At 40.5% G+C, this 21,841-nt stretch overlaps 1 protein-coding gene across 1 annotated transcript in view; it reads left to right on the forward strand.

Annotated features, from left to right (window-relative positions):
• The window catches only part of astn1 (astrotactin 1), a 369,159-nt gene that overhangs the window by 344,623 nt on the left and 2,695 nt on the right, over positions 1 to 21,841 (forward strand). Inside the window, exons 20-22 of the mRNA XM_017309852.1 lie at positions 3,912 to 4,047; positions 8,676 to 8,776; positions 12,810 to 12,993. Of these exons, the coding sequence (XP_017165341.1) occupies positions 3,912 to 4,047; positions 8,676 to 8,776; positions 12,810 to 12,993 (421 nt within the window). The remainder of the gene's footprint in view (positions 1 to 3,911; positions 4,048 to 8,675; positions 8,777 to 12,809; positions 12,994 to 21,841) is intronic.

Genomic DNA, 21,841 nt, shown 5'->3' on the forward strand with positions numbered 1-21,841 from the left:
CTTTCCTATAACAAAATAAACCTGCAGAAAGAAATTACTATAAAATATCTTACATAGGCATAGTGTTATGCTCTATATGGAGATGTTTGTTAGCTTTGATTKTATATCTCACAATTTTGTAATTTATTATTGTTTATTAAACTCTGAAAGCTGAGWGGCTTTGTTCATATTCTGTCCTAGAAAGTGGTTAGATGTGCCCTTTTTTTGTTGTTGAGCAYCTGCCCCTGTAGTGGTCTCTGCACKGCCCTGAGTCAGAGCATCACAGTTTGTTGCATATGGGGCTGCAGACCAGTCAGGGTTCCCAAGGTGACCTCYGTCTACTACTGGAAGGAGCAACTTTGGGAACATTGGCAACAGAATTGGACCATGGAGGAATGAAGGAAGGAAGGCAGCCTAATCTGAGGGATCTTGGTGTTTTCATCATGTTGAGGGCTGGGGAACACAGGCCTGGGTGCCAATTTATGTTTCTGCTGGTTACCCTAATAGGTTCGACTTTATTTGGTTAGATAAGAGATCATAATCTGTTATTATCTAAATTCAGTGGAACATGGATACAAAATGGTTTATTTACAATAACAAAATGGCAGTAGGACGGAGACACAAGATGGCAACACATGAGGACAAGATGGGAGGATGGATTGTAGAATTGATCAAGAGCCATTCATTTCCTCCCTGCCTTCCCACACTAAGGTTGCTGTGACCACTGTCTGCTGCAAGTAAGACTCTGACTGATGGTGAGAACCTCACCACCCCAGGGAAGAAAATACAATAAAAGGAGCGCTCCCTCCTGAGATTCGTAGTAACCATCTCAAGCTGGCCCAGTCGACARGAATCAGGGAGAGAAAGATTTGCTCTGATTTACCTCCAGGATCGATTTCATCTTCGTCTGTCAGCAATCAATGCGGTCCGTGTCCATTTTTTTCTCCCGCTTGGGGTGAGTCATGTCCATAAATGCCATGGCAGCACACCGTGTTCACAGTGTTATTGGTCTCGTTTGACTCTCATTTATAATAAAATCTGGTCATTACAGGTCTATCTGGTTCTTTAAACAAACTTCTGTGAGTTTTATTGCTTCCAAATGTTCTGCCGTGAAGTCCTCTAATATATGACTCAAATGTTTTGCTGCAGATGTACAGAATACAAGTAAACCCCTTTCAAGGAGGAAAAGAAATTAAATTAAAAACAAACAAACAAGAAAATACAAACAAACATGTTTCCTTTATTGCCTCTTTTGCACCGTCCCAACACGGCTCAACTCAGTTTGGTTCCGGTTGGTACRTGTTTGGGTCGTCCTACTAGGGCAGCTTCAGAGTCTGAAAAGAGTCTTGTCAGGGAGTCGTTTCTGTGACACAATTGTTGCCCCCCCCTACCCCCCCCACAATGACTGTATTCTTCTGGACACGTTTGTCCATCGCCAGCTGCTCTCACTCAGACACCGAAATAAATTCTTAGCATGTTTCCATATTGGTATATTCCAATGAGGATTAAAATACAGCTCCATACCCACAAAGAGGATATTCTATCAGACTTTCCAATTAATATACTAAGTGGTTCAAAGCTTCACAATGTCACTTTTCATTTAAATCTCCAGCCATGTTTATGCCTTTCACTCCTCTGACAGTCCTCAGAACTGAGTAAACATCCTCCTCTGGAAGCTTGGACACACTTTCTTTTTTTATTAACAGACTCTCCCACTCTTTATGTTTCCATGGCTCTTGTTAACCAGATGGTGACACGAGAGGATGACCACCGCGAAGCGCCCATCACTCACCGCATATACCCTGTGACTGCTTGAACCCTCGAAAAGCTTGTATGCATATCCTGTTTAAGAAAAAGTGACCACCTCAGTCCATCCACGCACACACACGCACACGCAAACACACACACGCACTCGTACACCGCAGAGATGTATAAATACACAGAGACAAGCATTGCTTGTGCAGAGCATACTCAGGGATGGCCACCTCAGAACCAGCATCACTTTGCACACCTTTCATACTTGTAGGCTTGGTTTTTCCTCTGTGCATTGAAATCCACTCCCTGGGGGCCAGCTGGCCTTCTGATGCACRTACGGGTGCCAGCAAGGGATACAAAGCTAGCTGTGTGTGTCAAAAGCAGCATCTATAAACCCCTGAAAAGAAGGTAGTGGAGATGCTGGAGGTTCATCTGCTGAACGTAATAATTGGCAAACGTCGATTTTTAGCACAAGTGGTTACACAAGTGGTTTTTTAAGAATTCTTTAAGACCATTCATTCAATTTAAGACGTGTATAACAACAGAAACGTACAAAATAACATTGTATATTTTATATGGTAGTAGAACCACAGATTGGCGGTTGGCAACAGAAGTTAGCCCATGGCAAAGACAAATGTCACTTATCCATAGTAGACGCAAAAAAAAAAAGGCTAGCTAGCTTGGAAGGGGATATGGTAGCCAGTTAGCGGTAGCCTCAACCACATCAAGTCACACAACGGAATAAAATGACTCAAACGTTTGACTGACAGGAAAATCCAGTGAGAAAAATAAATTACATAGAATAAACAAAARGTCAATTAATTAGAGAAAAATTGAGGATTAGAACGATTTATGCACTTATTCACAAGGTGGAATATAAACAGGTATGCAGAGTGAGATAGTGCTTCAATTTGTAAATAACAGATATTCAATTTCAAGTGAACAAGAGCACAGGAAGAGCCGAGCTCTGCAGCACCCCCCCKTCCTCGGTGGYTGAACAGTGTTGGAAAGCTCTTATGTTAAGCGTGCAGGGAAACAACGTTTTGCAGGACAGTGCTATAACAGATCAGCAGGAAAGGTATTTGGTTGCAGCAGTGGCCGTTATACGGTTACACAGTGCTGGACGGAGTTTTAAGTAAAGTTCAGCTGTGCTTTAGAGATTAAACGTCGCAGATGAATGTTGAGCCACGACATTTTAAATCTAAAGTCGGGGAGCATCTGCGGAGCGTGAAACTGCCTTTTTGTTGATTATGTAGCATTCAGAGCGGATGGTGAGGTTTTAGGAAAAATAGAGCTTTTAAAAACACATTAGCGCTAAAATGCAGTGACTGCAACGATCGGGTTGAACATGCCTGGATATATAAATAAATGGCAGAAACTTTCAGTAAAATATTGAAATATTTTATATTTTTTCCACACACAGAGTAGTAGCAATAGCAGAAGCAGAGTTTTTATTTTTAACTCCTGAATGGGTCATTGGAAGTGGGGTCCACCATTTGCTTGGACACCAGTCTGCAACAATAAAGTGAAASTGTGTGAATGGGAGGCATGAGTTAAACCCATTAAAGAGAGATCCTCAACACCATGTTCCTTTTGGTTTTTTTTTGTTTTTTTGTTTTTTTTTCTGGGATGCTCATTGCAGATCTCAGATTTACAATGGCCAGGCCTGGATCGGGTTATTCGGCGCATAAACTCTTCACGTAAAGCGGGCCTGAGTTCTTTAGAAGGAAGAAGCCGTCAGTAACGGTGGACACTCCTTCTCCCCTCGTAAAATAAATCAAAGTCAGCCATTTTTGCTTTATGCTTTCCAGGAATATGCCTTACCGGTACACACTGTACATGAAGGGCTTATATAACGCTCATTTTTGTGTGCATATGTCATAATATTGAGTTTGAAAATCTACAGAGTATTTATATTCCTTATTTGTTCACTTGGTATATGACATAAATTGAATGTTTTCCGTAGTMWATTAAACCGTCTTTTGTATTTACTTCAATTTACTTCGTCTGATGATCTGAAACACTGACTCRCCACAAGAAGTTGAATCAGAGCAGATTAAAAAAAAAGCTTTTCACAACATTATTTGTTAATATTGCAGCCAAAGGTGCTAAATCACAGTCTAAGCAGCAGTCTTTCCAAAAGAAATGCATTAACCCATCCATTCTCTGTGCTGCAGAAACCCTCCTGAGCTTCGTGGATGACATCCTGTCTGGGGCCAGGTCTCCATGTGTGATGCTGGGGGACATCCCAAACCTGCTGTCTTCCTCCATCAGTCTGATCATTCGCTGCCTGGAACCTGACGCAACATACATGTGAGTTGACACTCCGTGCTCAACACGTGAGGAAATTTTATGACACCTTTTCCAAGGTGTCATAAATTGCCACTGATGGAAGCTGAAGGTGCAATCCACAAATCAAGTGCTGCAGTGTCTCAGAAATGCTCTAAGATGTCTTTATTGCCATTATTTGCTGTCAATATGAACCCACAAGGACTGCAAAAATCATTTCATTTGCTAATAAAAAAAAACGCTTGACTGCAAAATTGCTTTAGCAGACAGACGTTAGCTTTAGCCAGTACAATAAATGAACTTGTTTCTCTGTTTGCCACTAATTTAAGTAAGAAAGGAAGTACAGATATTTCAATGCTTTCACTTTGCCTTATTTACCAGCTTGGTTTCTTTAACATGTGGAAAATGTAAAAGGGGGAGTTTTGAAAAGTGTTCGCTGTTTTTAAGAAGTATCACTTACCAAAAAAAAGCAAAGTTCTCATCTTAATTAGCAGTATAACATTTAGATCATTCATTTTTGAATTGATCCACATGAAAAACAAAAAGAAGGTTGCTTTTTGTCCGAGGCTGGCTAATATTGAAACAAATCCAGGTGACACAGTATCCCCACTATCATTGTGAAGCCTCTTTAACTGCATTATGACAACATAACTCTGAAAAATGGAAATAAAAGCGGATCGTAGCCTGAAGTATTCTCTCAGTGCCAGTGGAGTCCTCAGTTAGTCTTCAAGCCATGCTGTCTCGCATGTTTCAGATCATTCCCTGTTTCAGCACACTTGAAGTAAATGGACTTTGGAAAACTTGATGACATGCTGAGAAGGCAATTCAGCCATTTGACTCAACTATGTTGGCACAGGAACACATGAAACACAGGAAAGCAGTCTAACATGTGAAACGTTTTCCTCTAAAAATCACTGGTCCCACAATTGTTAGCATCCTCCTTAAGCCAATAAGACATCGCTTKGTCTTCCATAACGKTTTACGAGATTTGAGAGAGGCAATTTATTGGCCGCTCTTGCTTCCACGATCTCTCCAGATCACCTTGAGTCCTGCATCTGCTTTTATACTTTCATCTCWAYAGTTTATCCTACAGGGTTTCTTTATGGAGTTTAGGTCYGAGATAATAACCAGGGAAGRGAGATTGATTTTATATCCGGTTAACCATCTTTTTGTCTTGACCYGATCACTTTGTTTTCATCATTACCCCGTTAAGTCTTCCCAGGGTTTGGTTAGCTCAGTAGATATTAATGCAACATTTCTAAGAATTATTGATGCTAAAGCTGTCCAATAAGGTTCGTTTCAGAGGAGAAACAGAACCACATCGTCACATTTTCTTCCTCATGCTCAAAMACAAGCATAAGGTGCACTTCCATATTTGTTCCATCTTTACGTTTGTAATGGTAGGACAGAAAAGGTTTTTACATGACATGCAGATGGAGATGCCATTTAAAGGTTGTGGTGCAGACATGGTGACCTAATGTTGCCCCTCCTGACTGCAGTGACCTTTGAACCTTTTCATTYCCTTCCATCCCATTGTGGTTATTGTGTGGGTGACAAAACAAACTGAGTTGTTATAGTTATAAAAATAAAATCATTTGATTAGATAGGAGGTGAAATTTGAGTGAGATAATGAATCCGCTTTAAAAGACGAATTTGTCTAATTTTTAACACACCTTTATCAACAGTTGCAGAGGAGGCTCTATTTCAATGTAGCACCACCGAATATCCCTAAAAAGTGCTAAGTTATGACACGTCATTTCTAGGAAACTTTAACGTCTTTCATGTAACTTGCCAGAAAAAGCATGTTGTGTCACCACTCTGGGTGAAAGTAGCTTCTTTAATGCCCTCCGTAGATCAGCCTACACATTGACTGTAGAGACGATGACTCACTAAAGCTTGCAGAAAAATGCCATTTGTATGTGAAGAAGTTTATAAAAATACATTCAAAAATACTGGCTYATTAATTGCAGCAGTTTGACTGCTTTGTTATATTTCTCTTCGAAATTTGACTCCTTGAAATTGAACCKCTGTCTTTTTCAGAAGCTCCTGCTCTTTCTGACTTCATCACACAGCAATGCTTCTCCGTTATGTTGTTTACATCCTTTCTTAGGAGCATTGCACTGGGAAGTAGTTTTTTATTTATTTTTTATTTTTTGGAAATAGGTGGTCCTTTATGACCTCTAGGGAAAATCAAAGGATTCCTCAAACATGCATTACAGGTGGTGGGTGAACCCAGACCATTTCTCTGTCCTCATCATTTCTGGCTGACATCTTGCATGTTACCACTACTCTCTGACCTAGAAATGGCAGGAGACGGAGTCTACAACCCGCAAAAGTTGCTCAGGTAGTGGAGCTCATCCAACATTACACATCAATGCAAGTTGTAACAAGGTTTGCTGTGTCAGTCAGCACAGGGTCCGGAGCACKGAGACACCAGCAGACAGGCCAGTATACCAGATACCAGGAGATGCAGAGGCCGCAGTAGGAGGGGAGCAACCCAGCAGGACCACCGCTTCTTTCTTTGTCCAAGGAGGAACAGGGGGAGCACTGCCAGAGCCCTGCAATATGACCTCCAGCAGGCAACTAATGTGCACGTTTCTGCTCAGATAGTCAGAAACAGACTCCGCCAGGGTGGTGCGACGGCCCTGTGTCAATGAGCCGGGCCTGTGCTTACAAGCCAACGCTGTGCAGAACGACTGGCATTTGTCAGAGAACCCCAAGATTGGCCAACTCACCATTGGTGGCTCTTTCTCTTCACGGATGAGAGCAGGTTCACACTGAGCTCATGTGACAGACGTGACAGTCTGGAGACGCCGTGGAGAACGTTATGCTGCCTGCAGCATCCTTCAGCATGACTGGTTTGGCRGTGGGTCAGTCACGGTGTGGGGGGAGGCTTTTGTTTGGAAGGCCCTCCACGTACTAGCCAGAGATGCCCTGACTGACATTAGGTRTCGGGATGAGACCCTCGGACCTCTTTGTGAGACCCATAATGTAGGGAAGTGAGCCGTGGATTCCTTCTGCTGCARGACAATGCTGGGTTTCATTTGGCTGAWGTGTGTCAGCAGTTTCCTGCATGATAAAGGCATTGGTGCTGTAGAGCGGCCTGCTCATTCCCCCAGACATGAACCCAGCAGAGTACATCTGGGACACAATGTTTTCTTCCATCCAACAACCCMACTTTGTCCGCTGCCTCATCAGGACCGCGTCCAGTTGTTGTAGGGAAGTCATAAAGGCCACACACGCTACCGAGACCCATTCTGACTTGCCTTGAGGAATTTCCATTGACACTGAATCAGCCAGTGATGTCATTTTTCCACTCTTACTTTTGAATATGATTCTAAATTCAGACCATTATTGAGATAATAATTCAGATTTATATTGATMATTTTTCTGTTGTTTTGTTCTCAGCGCAGTCCACTATGTAATAAATGAAGATTTGSATCTTAAATGTTACATTCATTGGGATGTAGGATTTGTTAGCATAGACTTTATTTTTGGTATTTAACAAGATAATAAAAGTACAAGAAAGGGGAGCTTGAGGAAAAAATCCTGAAAACTACTATTTTTCTTCTTTTTTTCCAAATTGCTCTTTATTCTTCCTACATATGTTTGTCAGCAGAGTAAAAAAAAAAGCTTTAACATGTGATGCCGTGATCAAGACCGGATACTTGGATTCTCGCTCAAGCATGTTCACACTTATCTCACACAATCCTTGCCAGAAAGGAAACCACACACACTGCAGCGAARGGGAGCAAGACACACTGGGGAATAGAAAAAGCAGGTAAGAGGTTTAGCCAAAAAACCTTAAATCAAACTTTGRGGTTACAAAAGAAAACGGGGGCTGGGGGGGAGAGCATAAAGGTGAAACACGGAGAGAAACATTTTGAACATGAAAAGTAATTCAAAAAAAGGGGCCAGAGGCCAACAGGCAGAGCACACGGTTTGGATGTATATGGGCTGAATTAGCCGCTACACATGCTCTTTTATTTTCAACATCCGCAAGTATCCTGCTCTTTTTATCCTGGCTGACAGCTCATTCATCTCTCCAGGACTATTACTCTTATCCCCCTCAGGCTGCTGCAGACTCTATATTTCTTATACAAACGGAACCTGAAAAAAAAAAGCTTGAAGCCATGTGGTGCCTGGTTCGACAAAATGATACGTGAAGAGAAGTATGCGCAATGCTTTTATGAAAGCTGAAAGCTTCAAGAGGAGATCCTCCGTCTTTCTTGGACGGATGATTAATCAGTCAAATTAAAAAAAGAAATATGTGGTTTTTGTTTTTCAGYCTTCTATTGTGCAAGTTATGTTTTTACCACAAGGTGGCGATATTCAATCAGGAAACGCTACCGTGAGGGCGCTCCAGTGAACGAGCAAGCTGCGTCGGAACCATACAGGCYGCTATCCTCAAAAATATGGCTCTTATTAGATTACCAGCTGGCACTGTCTGTCAGTTTGTTGCTCTCGAAACTATGTTGTTGTTGTTGTTGTTAACAGAATAAAATGAAAAGGACAAGAGAACTCTACACTGTAAACCCCATAAGACAGAGTTTGTTCTGTAGAAAACGTCCAAACCCATGAAGCAAAGCAGCCGACTGCACGAGTACTTCCGTATCTCTGTGAACCTATTTGTTTGTTTGTTTGGTCTTCAGGTTCCGTCTGTGGGCCGTAGACAACACAGGACGGCGGTCCAGTCCGAGTGAGGTCACCATCAAGACTCCGTGTCCGACTGTAGATGATGTCAAAGCGCAGGGTGAGAAATGAGGCCGAATGGGTTCACAACCAGCTCGCTGAGGCGAATTTGTTTTTCATGTGAATAATCGTGCAATTAAGCTTTTTTCTTTTTCTTTTTTTTTTTTTTTTACAGTGTGTCAAAGTTCGGGTCTGTGTAACATATTGTTTATWCAGAATATCCAGTGCCTTGTAAAAGTGTTCACACCTCTGGGGTTTTTTCACATTTTGACTCGAAACGACAAAATTAAATTTACCTTATCTTAATTTTACACGATGAAGCAAAAAGTAGCCTGTGGTTGTAAAATGGAAGGAAAGGACTTTATGGTTTTCACACCTTTTACAATAGAAATCTCAGGCAGCGTTATATATGTATTTGACTTCAATCCCACCTCAGTCAATACTTCATAGAACAATTGTTTACTGAAGGTAATGCAGTAAAATATCAAGGTCTACTGCAGGTAAAGATGCAAAAGATATTTGGGGCATAAATTTACCAGCATTGCACACCCAGGAAAAAATTTTTTTTTGTTTGTTTTTTTTGTAACTATGAAAAATAAATCTAGCTCAGACAATTTGGATTCATCAGTTTTCAAGTCTTGCAAATGTTCTCAATTCCACGGAGGTCTGGCCTTTAATTGAGTCATTGTAACATCAGAATACAGTTTGATATAAACCAGATGGACATCTTAAAGATTTTTATTTTTTTTGATGAGTCAAAAGTCTATATGTGTAACAAAACTAATCGATCTCGCCACAGAATTCTTTGGTCAACAAAAATATCAAGATCTCAGCCATGGACATTTTTTTTTTTACATTTCATGTAAAAAAAAAAGTAAACATTTCTGAGTGAGCACTCTGTTGCTTTTTGTTGTATCATAGTCGTATCAAGAATCCTGCTCGCAGCTTGGTAAGACGATCTTAGTGCAATTATTTTTGTTGTTCAAAATGCTTATGCTTGCTCTCACAATGTAGTTTCAAATGTGGTCCCCTGGCCAATTAAACACTTTGTTCTTCTGAAGGGCGAATGGAGACAAATGATGTCCATTTATCTTTGAGTTACCGATTTTCTCCGCCCGCTTTTCCTTTTTGTAGCACAGTTAGAACAGGTCGTTTTCTTTTCACCTTGAATGTAGAGGAAGTAGGAATTAGCAAGCTCTTCCAAAAGTGAATGCAGAAAGTTTCCTGAAGTAGTGATTTKTTTTTTTTWACGGACATCTGGTGGTATTGTTGTTTGTGAGAAAACGGTCCATAAAATATGGCACAGCCTCAGCATGGATAGTGAAAGAATCAGTGCTTGGAGGGCCACCGACTGAGAGCTCGATGTTCATTTCCCTTCTGGAAAACGAACCTCTTCAGCACAGCCGACACTATGGCCGACTTTCTTACCTTCTTCCAGTGGTTGCTGTTCTACTGCATCACTTGTTGCAAACTTTAAAGGGATACTCTTAATTCTGCCTTACAGCTATGAGTTTCTTTTTGCCGCTCTTCTATAAAGTCYGGATTTGTGGAGCAAACGCCTAAYTGATCCTCCCACCTGAGGATCAGTTAGGCTGCTTTGTAGCTGCTTCAGTGTTACTATGGAGATCTTGGCTGCTTCTCTAATGAAGGTGGTATTTAACTCAGCTGGTTAGTTTAAGTGGGAAGCCATGTTTTGGTAGATTTTGCAGGTGTGCTATGCTCTTTATGTGTTTGGATAGATGATTGAACGACACTCTGTGATGTTGCATTTCAGCATAAAGCCGCTTCAAACCGCCTCCCTCCCCGGTGTGTCTTTTCAATACTGGTTGTTCTCTTATATTCAAATCTCATGGTAGCTTTGTTTATAGATTAAATTGCACACATATTAAACCCCGATCTCACAAATATGTTCTACATTCAGTTGATGTATCACATAAACGTCCAGTAAGACATATTTAGGTTTAAAGCTGCAATGGGACTCGATTTTGTCCAACTTTAAGGCGCATTACCGCTTCTGCAGGGCACTTTAACCKTTATTGTAATGAGCATGAAAGTAGAGCGAMCAAATGGAATCACTAAATAGTTCTCAAAAGTTCTGTTATTAGATGAATTAATTCCTGCCTGTTTGGAGCTATTTCTCAGTAGATGTCATGTGAGTTCATAGTGAGCCATAAAGTCACAAGCAGATAGTTTTCCCCTCTCTGGATCAGGACTGTTTATGGTCACCGTATCCTACATTTCCGTGAGGATATTGACTATAAAAAAAATATATATATATATATATCATCCCATCTCAGAAATTAAAGAGCTGGAATCCTTGCCGACCCTCTGCAGCAATAACGGCTTCATAACGAAGATGTTTTTGTGGATCCGGCTGCTGATTTTAATCAGCTATTACAAAAATGCGCTAGTCATTGAAGTGTGATCCTACTGGGCTTACGCTGTTAATTTTAATGCCTGGGGAAGTATAAATGGTGTGAAACGTAATACTTCCAGTGTACTGGGGTGACTTTATTACCATCCAGAAGAGGGGATAAGTTGCTAGCCTGACAGGCCATGAAAAGCTCAAAAATCTGTCCGAGTTGCAAAAAGCCTTTCCAACTTCAACTTGAACAATGATTTATGCTTTTTCAAATGGTGTTCTTAGTGGAAGTTGCACGTTAAAATAGCATGCCGCATATCTGAAGATCTAAAAGTTGGCTTGGAGTATGAAAAGGAAAGAGCTTCACAGCAACGCTAATGAAATACAGAAACAAAATCCAGACAGGCTTTTGAAAACTAAACATAATTGTGGGTGTTCGCAATGATCTCTGCTACTCCAGGGAGCACAAACTGGAATAAACACTATTTGAGAACTTAAACTTTTTTTTTCTTTTTTTTTTTGCCCTGGAGTTACTAACCATGCTTAACATTAACTGTTTAAAGCAGAATAACAAAACATCAAAACATTACTAAATCTTTAAAGTTTACATCAAAGTCATGTAATCAGAAACCAAGTTTCCTTCCACACGTGGCCTTTCCAGTCAAAGTCTGAAAAATGGGGGATGAATACCTTTCATCTTAGTCCATTTTCAGTGTTTAAGTGTCTAAAAGTGCCTTCATTACAGTTTTAAGGAAAATAAACTAATTAGAAGCATAGTAGATTATGKTACKAAAAGACAGATTTCTCAGAATAGGCTACAACAAGGCCAATGGCAAAGGTCTTGCAGTTCAGAAAATATGTTGACATATGACAAAGATTAGGATGTGACAGTAGGACAAGTATGTGAATATTTCAGTATTTCGAAGGGCCTTTACTCAGCACACCAAAACAGGGTAAAGATTTCACCTGTCTTTGGGTTTTCTTGAGTCTGATTGATTGCTGTCTAAAATATTGCGTGACTTATAATGCAACGTATTGAGTGACCCAGAGCTACAAAACTACTCAAAAGTCCCAAAGACTACCATTCGTTTAAGACTAAATGAAAACAAGTCTAAAGTTGTTTTATTATCAACCCCTATSCAGGGTTTYCCCCAGAAATCTTGCTATAGCCCCATTGGTTGGGGCGCTAGGGCAGTCATCCAGTGGTCCACCATGTTTTTCAGATAAAAATTGTTTAAAGTCGACAGGAAATTAGAAAATATCACTAGTTTATTATGTGTTATTGGAAGACATTAGTAACATCTAAACACTAACTAAAAATTCTTAAACATTTAAAAAACCTCAAAAAAATAAACAAGCAACGCTAAGCCTGGTGGGGGCACAAGTAAATCCTGGCGGCCCACCAGGCTTATAGTACACCGGGGGAAACTGCCGATGTTACTACTGCCATCATTAATTTAATWAAAGAAAACCTACAAACTTTATAACTCTTTATAGACATTTGCCTATACTGAGACTCACCACCGATACATCATTAAAGATAATGTGTTTTATACAGTTGAAACCAAGTGGTTTCTCTCATCATTTTGACGTTTAGGGRAAAATAAATCAATTCATTTTATTCATTTCAATCTGATACTAACAGTTTAAGGTCTTGATTAGATTTCCCCACATGTTGATGACAAAGTAYGTAAGAGTTTGTTTTGACTTCGGATTGTATGTGTTCCTTTAGAAATTGCRGACAAGATCTACAATCTGTTCAATGGCTACACAAGCGGGAAAGAGCAGCAGACCGCCTACAACACTCTCATGGACCTGGGCGCTCCCACGCTGCACCGCGTGCTTTACCACTACAACCAGCGCTATGAGAGCTTCGGAGAATTCACCTGGAGGTGTGAGGATGAGCTGGGACCGAGGTACTGCTCTCTTCTTACCTTTTTCCCTGAGTCACGATTCTYTTTATTTCCCTGCTGCACAAAAATCTAAGAGGTTTTAAAGTAAACCATTCATTCGTTTCATTTGTTTTCATGCTGGACAGCTATCATTTGTGTATAGGAAAAGTAACTGAAAAACAAAGCCCATTGTTCCATCCATCCATCCATGCCCCTCACAACTTAGCTTCCAGCATCATCACGACACTCAAACCTTTCCACCACAATAAGGTGGCAGCCCATTGGGGGGCCCCATGTCACGTTTCTTAAATGCCCAACTCCTCAGACATAAAACAGATCAGACATGCTGCATTCCTACCAGTAAATTGGTCATCAACTTTGGTAACACTTTATTTGAAGGGGTGTGCATAAGACTGACATGACACTGTCATAAATATGACATAACATCTGTCATGAACATAAAGAAGTATTTATGAATGTTTGACAGTTGTCATGAAGTGTCATTGGGTAAATAATGACACTTTTAATGCAAAGTTGCTCTAAAAGTTCCATTGAAAGTCCATTAAAAATGCCAACTTTGCATTAAATTATCATAATTTACAAAATYGTGCAAAGCTGGCATTTTTAATGGACTTTCAATGGAACTTTTAGAGCAACTTTGCATTAAAAGTGTCTTTATCGAATAACTGTTCATGACAACTGTCATAAACATTCATAAAGATTTATTTATATYCATGACAGGTGTTATGTCATGTTTATGACAGTGTCATGTCAGTCTTATGCACACCCCTTCAAATAAAGTGTTACCTCAACTTCAACTTGATTGCTGATATGTGAGTAGAACAGAAACTATACAAAGTGGTGTGGATCTGTCTTGAGCCAGACTTTTGAAGACTACTTAAAGACTGAGCCATTGTACCAATTCGAGACTATAGTTGAAAAATCTGTTTTGTTTTGTCTTTTTCATCCATGWGTTGCCCTCCCACCAACAGAGCCGGGTCTGTCACAGTTGACACTAACRAWGCCTTGAACAGTAACGGCATAACTCGCCAAGGAGATTGGCCAAGAAATGTGGCAACTTGACAAGCGTCTGTGTTGGATCACAGTTTGGTGAAAGCGCTGCTCTGAAGTGAGGTTTCAGTGCCGCTAATCCTTAAACAATGTAATGAGCCATTGAATCCTAGAACTGTGTAAACCTTAAACACTGAATCACCTGATTCCAGAAGTTAAACAACGGGTTGATTTTGATKAACTTTCTTMAGATTTGACATYCGCCATTGGCAGATCTGATCTAAGTCTAACTACTCTGCCCCCCACAAGTATTTATTAGATGTTTTTATCCTGACAGTAGTTAACTGAGCTAACTCACAATTCAGGTAGAACATCTTCTGGACGTCTGGGGAAGGTCAGCACAACACCAGGCCTCTTGGTCACACAGTAAAGTTAATTTAAGTGTATCGTTCTGCTGCTGAAGGTCGCTTTCCAATGCAATCTGGATGACATGTGCTGCTTATAAATGAAGTGTCACAATGTGGTGTCACATTAGAATCACCGACTTCAAAATGTCGTGTTGAGATTTTATGAGATATGACTAATCAGAATAGCAGAAGAAAAACTACTTGTGGTGTTTAAARGAGTTTTCTTTTCCACAAAAATGGATTTGTACTCAAACCTCGAATCCCCGATGCCCATAAATAAAATCAAATGCTTCCYGAAGTCACCCAAGTCATAAATGGAGTGAGAAATYTGCTGGACAAATGGCATCATACAAACCAAGCAACACACAAGACGAGCCAGGGATGAATGTTGTGGAGAGGCTAATGCAGGGTTTAATGTTCTAAAACGATACCCCAAATGTTTAATATCTCACACTCACCCCGTTGTTACGCAATGCAAATACAACCGCAAATKAATCAAGACATCCTCGTCCTCCTGGCGAGAATAAATTCTTTGTTTGTAGTTTGACACAAGCCATGTGCAGAAGAAGAAGGTGCTTTGAGAGATGAGACCAAAAATGAACTTTCTGACTTGCACGTGATACTAATATCATCCCCAAGGAAACGGCTGATGAGACAATGATTGGAGGGGAAACCTGTTAATACCAGAAAAAGATTTGACTTTTGACCATAAGGCGCTGGATACCAATGCATGCCACATTTTTGAGATTTCTCATTTGCAAAAAAAAAAAAAAAGAAAGAAAGAAAATAATCTTTTTTCTTTGGCCTCACAACTGTGTGTTACTCTCTGTTGGTAGACCAACAGAGAGTAACTCAATAAAATGCCAAGAAAAGACTGATCCTAACAGCAGGAATGAGTTTAAGGGTTACTGGAACCCGGTTGTACACAACTTTGTTTTTGTTCATTACGTCTGAACACTCATCAGGGACTTGAAGAAGTGTCATAACGCTAAATATCAGCTCGCACGAGATCCAGTGTGTGTATCAAAAGAAAATCAGATTTTTTTTTTTTTTTTTTTCAAAATCAAGAACAAGATCCAAACAGAACAAAAACAGAGGTAATCCTATCTGAACCGAAGCGTTTCCCTTTCATTTTTCAGAGCAAGCTGTAATTCGTTCCAGCGTTATTACAAACATGCCCCACCGACCGGTCAGATCTCCATTACATCAGCTCGTTCAAAGCCGTGCTCGCGTCCGACTCTTTGTTTTGATCCTCGACGCTGTGCAGATGTCTCTGCGTCTTCATGACYGCTGTCTTGTGCAAATTGACGTTTAAGGAGGAAGCTCTGTGAAAAGGGCTGGAAAAACAGATTCTGTGACATCACCGTTTTTTGGGGGGGGTTTTGTACCGAAGCGGCATCCAGCCAGGACGAGCCTCACAAAGCACAAACAAACACTGCGAACGTGAAAAGCGCAGCGTTGTGCTTCCTAAACAGAGTCATGTGTTGGACATAAAAATCCACTAATAAACAGACTTTGGCAGGTGAATCTGATTAGCGAAAGCTCCCCTAATTCTTTGTTTCTCTCTGCTTCTGTGGGTTCCCTCACTCTAAAATGAAAGCTTGTTTTTTTAATAGGAACCATGTTGGAAAAGGTTAATGTGGCAGAGGGAGTTTCCTCTGAAGTGTTCCATTAAAATGCACTTAGATTAACAACCCCGCAATTTGGTTAAAGGGAGCAGTGATTAATGTTAATACAAGCACCCCGGAGGAGTGCATTCAAGGTAAGGCCTGACAACAAACTAAGGAAGCATAAACATGTTTCAGCTCAGCCAAGTCATCAAATGTGCATTAGACTTTCCCTATTCGCTGGGAGAAACGACTTAATGCTACACATGGTTATTTTTTAACAAGCAGGCAGGCCAGATGAGAGGTTAATGGCCTCACAGTTTCACTGCGTACAAGCACCCCATGGTGTCAGTCTCTTTATGACTCTGACATTATTTCACTGCTGTGAAAAACAAATGCAGCAGATAAATGTTTGGACTCGAGTCAGGACCAGAATACTGCCARAAGCATTTTTAGCAAATTTATTAGTCATACAATGTTTCTGGCTTCTAAAGCATCCGCAACTGATGCGCGCCCTGTTCTAAAAAAAAAAAAAAAAAAGAAATCCTGAGATCAGCTTGAACTCTGGAAGTGTAGCTATGCGAATTCAATTCAGACATTCAAATAAAAAAAATAAATAAATACTTTATTAATCCCATATTAAACTCGTGTTGTGTTGTCCAAGCCTGTTCAAAGAGTTATTGCAGGTGACTGTGGAAGGATCTCCTGTAGTGGTCTGTATTACAGCGGTTCTGCAAAAAGCCTCTGATCAGACACTCCRACACTCAGGGTTGTCCGTAATTTTCTTGATTTTTATGACGGTTCCTTCTTCGCACACTAATCTCCTGTGGCTCCACAGCAGAATCAGCCATCTTTAATAGGCTGTTTAGCCGTTTTGTGCCCTTGGCTCTGATGCCGCTACCCGAACAGATGATGGCGGAAGAGATTAAACTCGCCACAACAAGGTTATAAAAGATGTGCAACATCTTGCTGCAAACATCGAAGGACCTAGATTCCTAAATTAGCAACATTTAGCCTCGTACAATACGAAACACACACCAATTTCCTAACTATTGATRAAGCTGTCAAGATGATTTTTTTAGATAGATATGGTCCCAATATCAAAAGAACTGGTTCTCGTTATATACTCTACTACGCCACCACATCCGGCAGATCTGACCTGTCTGGAAACAGAAATTTATCTGATTTCCAAAAGTTTTGTTTTTTTTTTGTCATAAGATCTAAAAGTCTGTTTATTTCTTTTAGTTTGGTTAGGAAAAAAATGTGCGTGGAAAATAAAATATACAGTGGAAATGAAAGGTGCAGATTTTTTAGAAATATCACCGAGGGCAGTTAGCATCTTATTTTATCTTATCTTACGCTTGTTTACAGCAATTGCTAAGAGAGGCAAGCTGATGTAAATCCTCAGAAATTCTTTCGACACCCCATCATCATTTTCCCCAGCGAAGCACCTTASTGATAGCGTGGCAACCATTTTTACCTGGAAAGGACGAGAAGGCTAAGAGAAAATAGCTTTTTTTTTTCTTCCTCAGCAGASTAAGATGTTTCCTCTGTAGACTCATTGCTTATTCATTTTTAGGTCATGTCTGTATACGGGGGAAAGAGGAGAAGATTACTAATAAACTGAAACCTCAAACATCAAGTACGGTTGCCAAGAAGAYGGAGAAAAAACAACAACTCACGGTTTGACTGCAGACACGTAAGGGAGGAGATTGATGACACGCTGGGGTTCCAGCGCTCTGTTATCAGTCATAAAAAATAAAAAAATGTAAAAAAAATAAATAAAAAAAACGCCTTTCAGCATCATAGCTTCGCAAATGCAAAACCTCACCACGTATGATMAATTTCAAACAAGTCGAGTGGATTCAGTGAAATAAACAATGTAGCAGCAGGTATTAAAAAATTATATAAAAAAATGAAGATTTTATGAAGGCGTAGAGAAGAAGGACATTACATTGGTACAAAAGGAGCCACCAGACAGCTGAATTATACAAGCTGAGGAGCTTTAATGATCCCTGGATCTTATAATAAGTCCAGAAACTTGCTTAAATATAACTTGAATTACTACTTGGAAAAATCAGTTTCAACTCCAGCTGACCTCAAAATCTAATTTGACTGCTGTCCTTATAAAGTTAGATGAGGCCTGCACACAACTAGCAGTCACAGTACGCCGCACATAACACCCACYGCCCAAAGCAGAGTTACATACTGGGAGGGAAGAAGGATAAATAGTACAACTGCCTTCTGTTTTGTTGTCCGGAGTCAGTGGAATAGTTTGCCAAATGAGATTATAACATGCTAGTTTCAAAACGTGTGCATATCTGTCAAAAAATATATATATATTGGCTATTACCTTAAACACATTTGCACTCAATAATGATAAAGACAGGTGAGTAAAGCAATGGTTTTCCTAAGTGCATGCAGGTTCATCGTTTGAGTTCAGTAGGATGTTAATCMTGATGTATAGAATGCAAATATTTGTAATTAGTTTTCATCTTGGTTTATCATAATTTTTACGTTGAATCTGACATTTAAAAATGTCCAATTTTAATTATTAGTGGATGTTTTCCTAAAGGTCTTCTTCAGTTGCTTCTTTTTGTTTAGCTCTTAAATTACCACTTTTTTTTTTTCAACCAGCAAATATTTGACGCGCTACAGAGAGCAAACAGGAATACGACCTCATGCACAAGGGATAAGTTTCATCTTCCAACGTCCGCTCAAGTGTTGTTTGAAGAAATCCTAAGTTTCCTGTCAGGAACAATGATAAGGAAAACAGATTTTGCACCAGCAAGTCCAAATATAGATGGCAGAGATTCAGCACAGACTGACTCAATGTACATTGCTATAAACAAACTGAGCATTATTTACAAAGGAACAAAAAAAAAAAAAGTTGGCTCTTTCATTGTTGTTTCAGATATTCAGATATGCCACAAGAAAAATCTAATTAAATCTCACTGACAAGACCGTTTGGCACTTTGCTCAGGGCGATTTTGCTGCTTCTTTTTTTTTCCCCCAGACAAACATTGCATGATGTTTTTAACCCAAACCATAGCGCCTCTGAAGCTCCTCCGAGGGCCAGAGCTTGTCATCGCCAAGGGAGCATCTATCATTTTACAGTTGGCTGTTGACTTAGAAATACGAGATGTTTTTGGGAGGGCCGAAAGAAAATCCTCAACCCCAGTCGCTTCAGCTCGCACCGTGTCCTTGGTTGGACTCTCTGGCCTTGATCAAATTGAAACATACTTGATATTTTATTGCTTATTTTCTTTCTGTTGTTGGTTTACAGTCTCTCTAATCAGCCAAACCKGCATTAATAAATGTCGTTATGGTTGGAAACGGTTACAAAAAAAAAAAAAAAATCACAATCACAATCACAGCGGACTGTTTGCTTTGCCGTTAGACTTTTTAAAGCCAAGTGAAGGACAGAAACACCCACAGACTCAACGCGCAAGTGCCTCCTAGCTGTTAGTTCAGCTGTGATTGATTGGTTTCTACGATACGAAAAGAGTCGACGAGAACGCAGGATTATTTATATACTCGACTGCCTAATAAAAATATCCCGTTGTTCATATCGAGGCGAACCGTTGAGGTTACCCCACCATCTGCATCCGGACGGGAGGTCCAGCGTCCGCGAGACGCGCTGGTCGTCAACCTTATTGGTTGCATTTGTCCAATTGGTTGTTAGCAGAAATGATAAATGAACCGATCTCATGGCAGCAGCTCACGAGTCTGACGGCTGCTTCCAGAAGATTAATGCAGCGCGTCACGAAGCTGACATGATCTCCGGCAGGCTTCTTGAACGCGACAATGAGTTCCTTGTACTCCAACGACCTCCGATGTTATGCAATCGAGCACCTTTAGGATGTGGTGGAACGGGAGATTCGTGTTATGTTTGTGCAGAGAGGACAGATCCCTACTCTGTTATTTTCTGGAGTCAAAATTGCATGAAATTTTAGGCCTGGTTCCATTTTTTTTTTTTTTTTTTTTTGAGGTCCGCGCTTTATCAGCCACACAAATATTTTCCGCTTCTATACATGTGCAAGGATTTATGATGACAACCGTTGCTATTTTTGAGTGTTTCTTTCTGTGATTTCCTGACAAATGAAAGCAAAACAAACCACTTTTTTTTTTCTCTCTTCATTTAAAGCAAATAATTATCTCAGTTTCCTCAGACCGCTGAAATCTGCGGTGTAGTATTGGGATTATAAAAAGGGAAAATGATGCGAACGACAGTTTCAACGTGGGCTCTTTTGTGCCGGCGCGCCGTCTGACCGGACGCCATTACCGTCACCTTCTTTATCCCCCCGGGATATAAAGCACATCTAAAGCTGAAGATGTTATTTAAACGTCATTAACACTTAAAGTTGTTTATTCTGCAAACTCATCTATGAAAGCATAATATAATGTGCAGTTGTTACTTCAAGTGACTCACTGGATCAAATATGAATCGCAGAGTTTGCCAAGTTTCTTAAGGTTGCACTTCTTTCTGCAGCRATAACACATTGTGAGGTTTTAATAACTGAAGTGACGACTTACACCCKGCAGTYRATGTGGGAGAGACAGTTGACCACGCGGATAGAGCACCAGGTCAGCACAGGCATACCAAGGCGAATAGCTGTTCACACCAACACAGCTTAGACTCAGTCACTAGTCATGGTTTTGTGCTGCAAGAGGAAGCTGGAGTACCTGCAGAAACGGCCTCAACGAGTTGAGATCTAAACAGTTTGTTGTTTCTTTTTTTTTTTTTTTTCAACACTGTTACCCAACACGCCACCATGCAGCCCTCAGCAAAATCCAACAGTGGGGGAGAAAAAAATGAAATTTGCGGGTTATCATGTGAGTGTGAGTTTGACAAGCGGATATTAGCTTGCCACAGTGACTGGCAGACACCGGTTACAAATAAAAGCCATCTTTTTTTCTGATGTCTGCTTTTATTCCACAACAGAGTTCAGTTCCAGATCCAGCTTTCGTCCAAACCAGAACACATCTCACGTATTGCTGTACGGAGTGATGCAGTTTGAGGTTGTTTTTTTGTTTTTGTAATGCTTAGGCTGCCCACTTTGAACATTAGCAGCAAGCGGACACAGTAGTAACCAAACGCTCGTTTTGAACCGATGCGACCACATCTGAATGTTTGTGTTCACCGTCTTCCAGCCGTGCCTCACAGTGGACATTAAAGATTATAATGCCAGGGAGTTTTCATCTCCTTTCARTTTGCTGTGTGCTAGTATTTGGGACTCCGTTCCACCTTTCAGATTCAGAAACACACTCAGAACCGTGGCTGAATGACTCCATCYGTSCCCTGCGTCGCCACCGTCGGCTGGCTGAGTAACAGTGRRGATAAAAGATGAGCTTCGTATCTAAAGAAATCCACCATTGACACCTTTCTACATATGAGAGAGTTGTTAAGGCTGCTAAAATGGAGTTCATGTCTTCTCTAGTCTCTGGTAACATTCACCAGCCTCAGGTTCTGTTTAGCTTTTAAAGCTCTAAAGGAAAACCCCCCAAACAACCGTCACCCCTTCACTGCAATTCTCCTCTCTCAGACTAGACTCACTTGTTCCTGTTTCCACCAATTCAGGTCTTGCTCTTCGCAGAAGCGTCGCCGGTTTTGACCAGCTGGAGCCAGTGTCTTTTTCTTCCCTCACAGAGGTAGTTAAAAAGCTGCAGCCAACAAATCACCCTTTCAGATTTCGCTCCTGCTCATTTTGTGAAAGATGTCTTCAATAAATCAGCTCTAAAAAAATAAGAGGCTTGATTCAGAATATGTTCCATCTTCCCTTTAACATGCTGCAGGTCAACCTCTTGTCAAAAAAAAAAAAAGAGAATATTGTAGATGAATGTCTA

Source organism: Poecilia reticulata, linkage group LG17, assembly GCF_000633615.1.
Source record: "Poecilia reticulata strain Guanapo linkage group LG17, Guppy_female_1.0+MT, whole genome shotgun sequence".
Classification (NCBI taxonomy): Eukaryota; Metazoa; Chordata; class Actinopteri; order Cyprinodontiformes; family Poeciliidae; genus Poecilia; species Poecilia reticulata.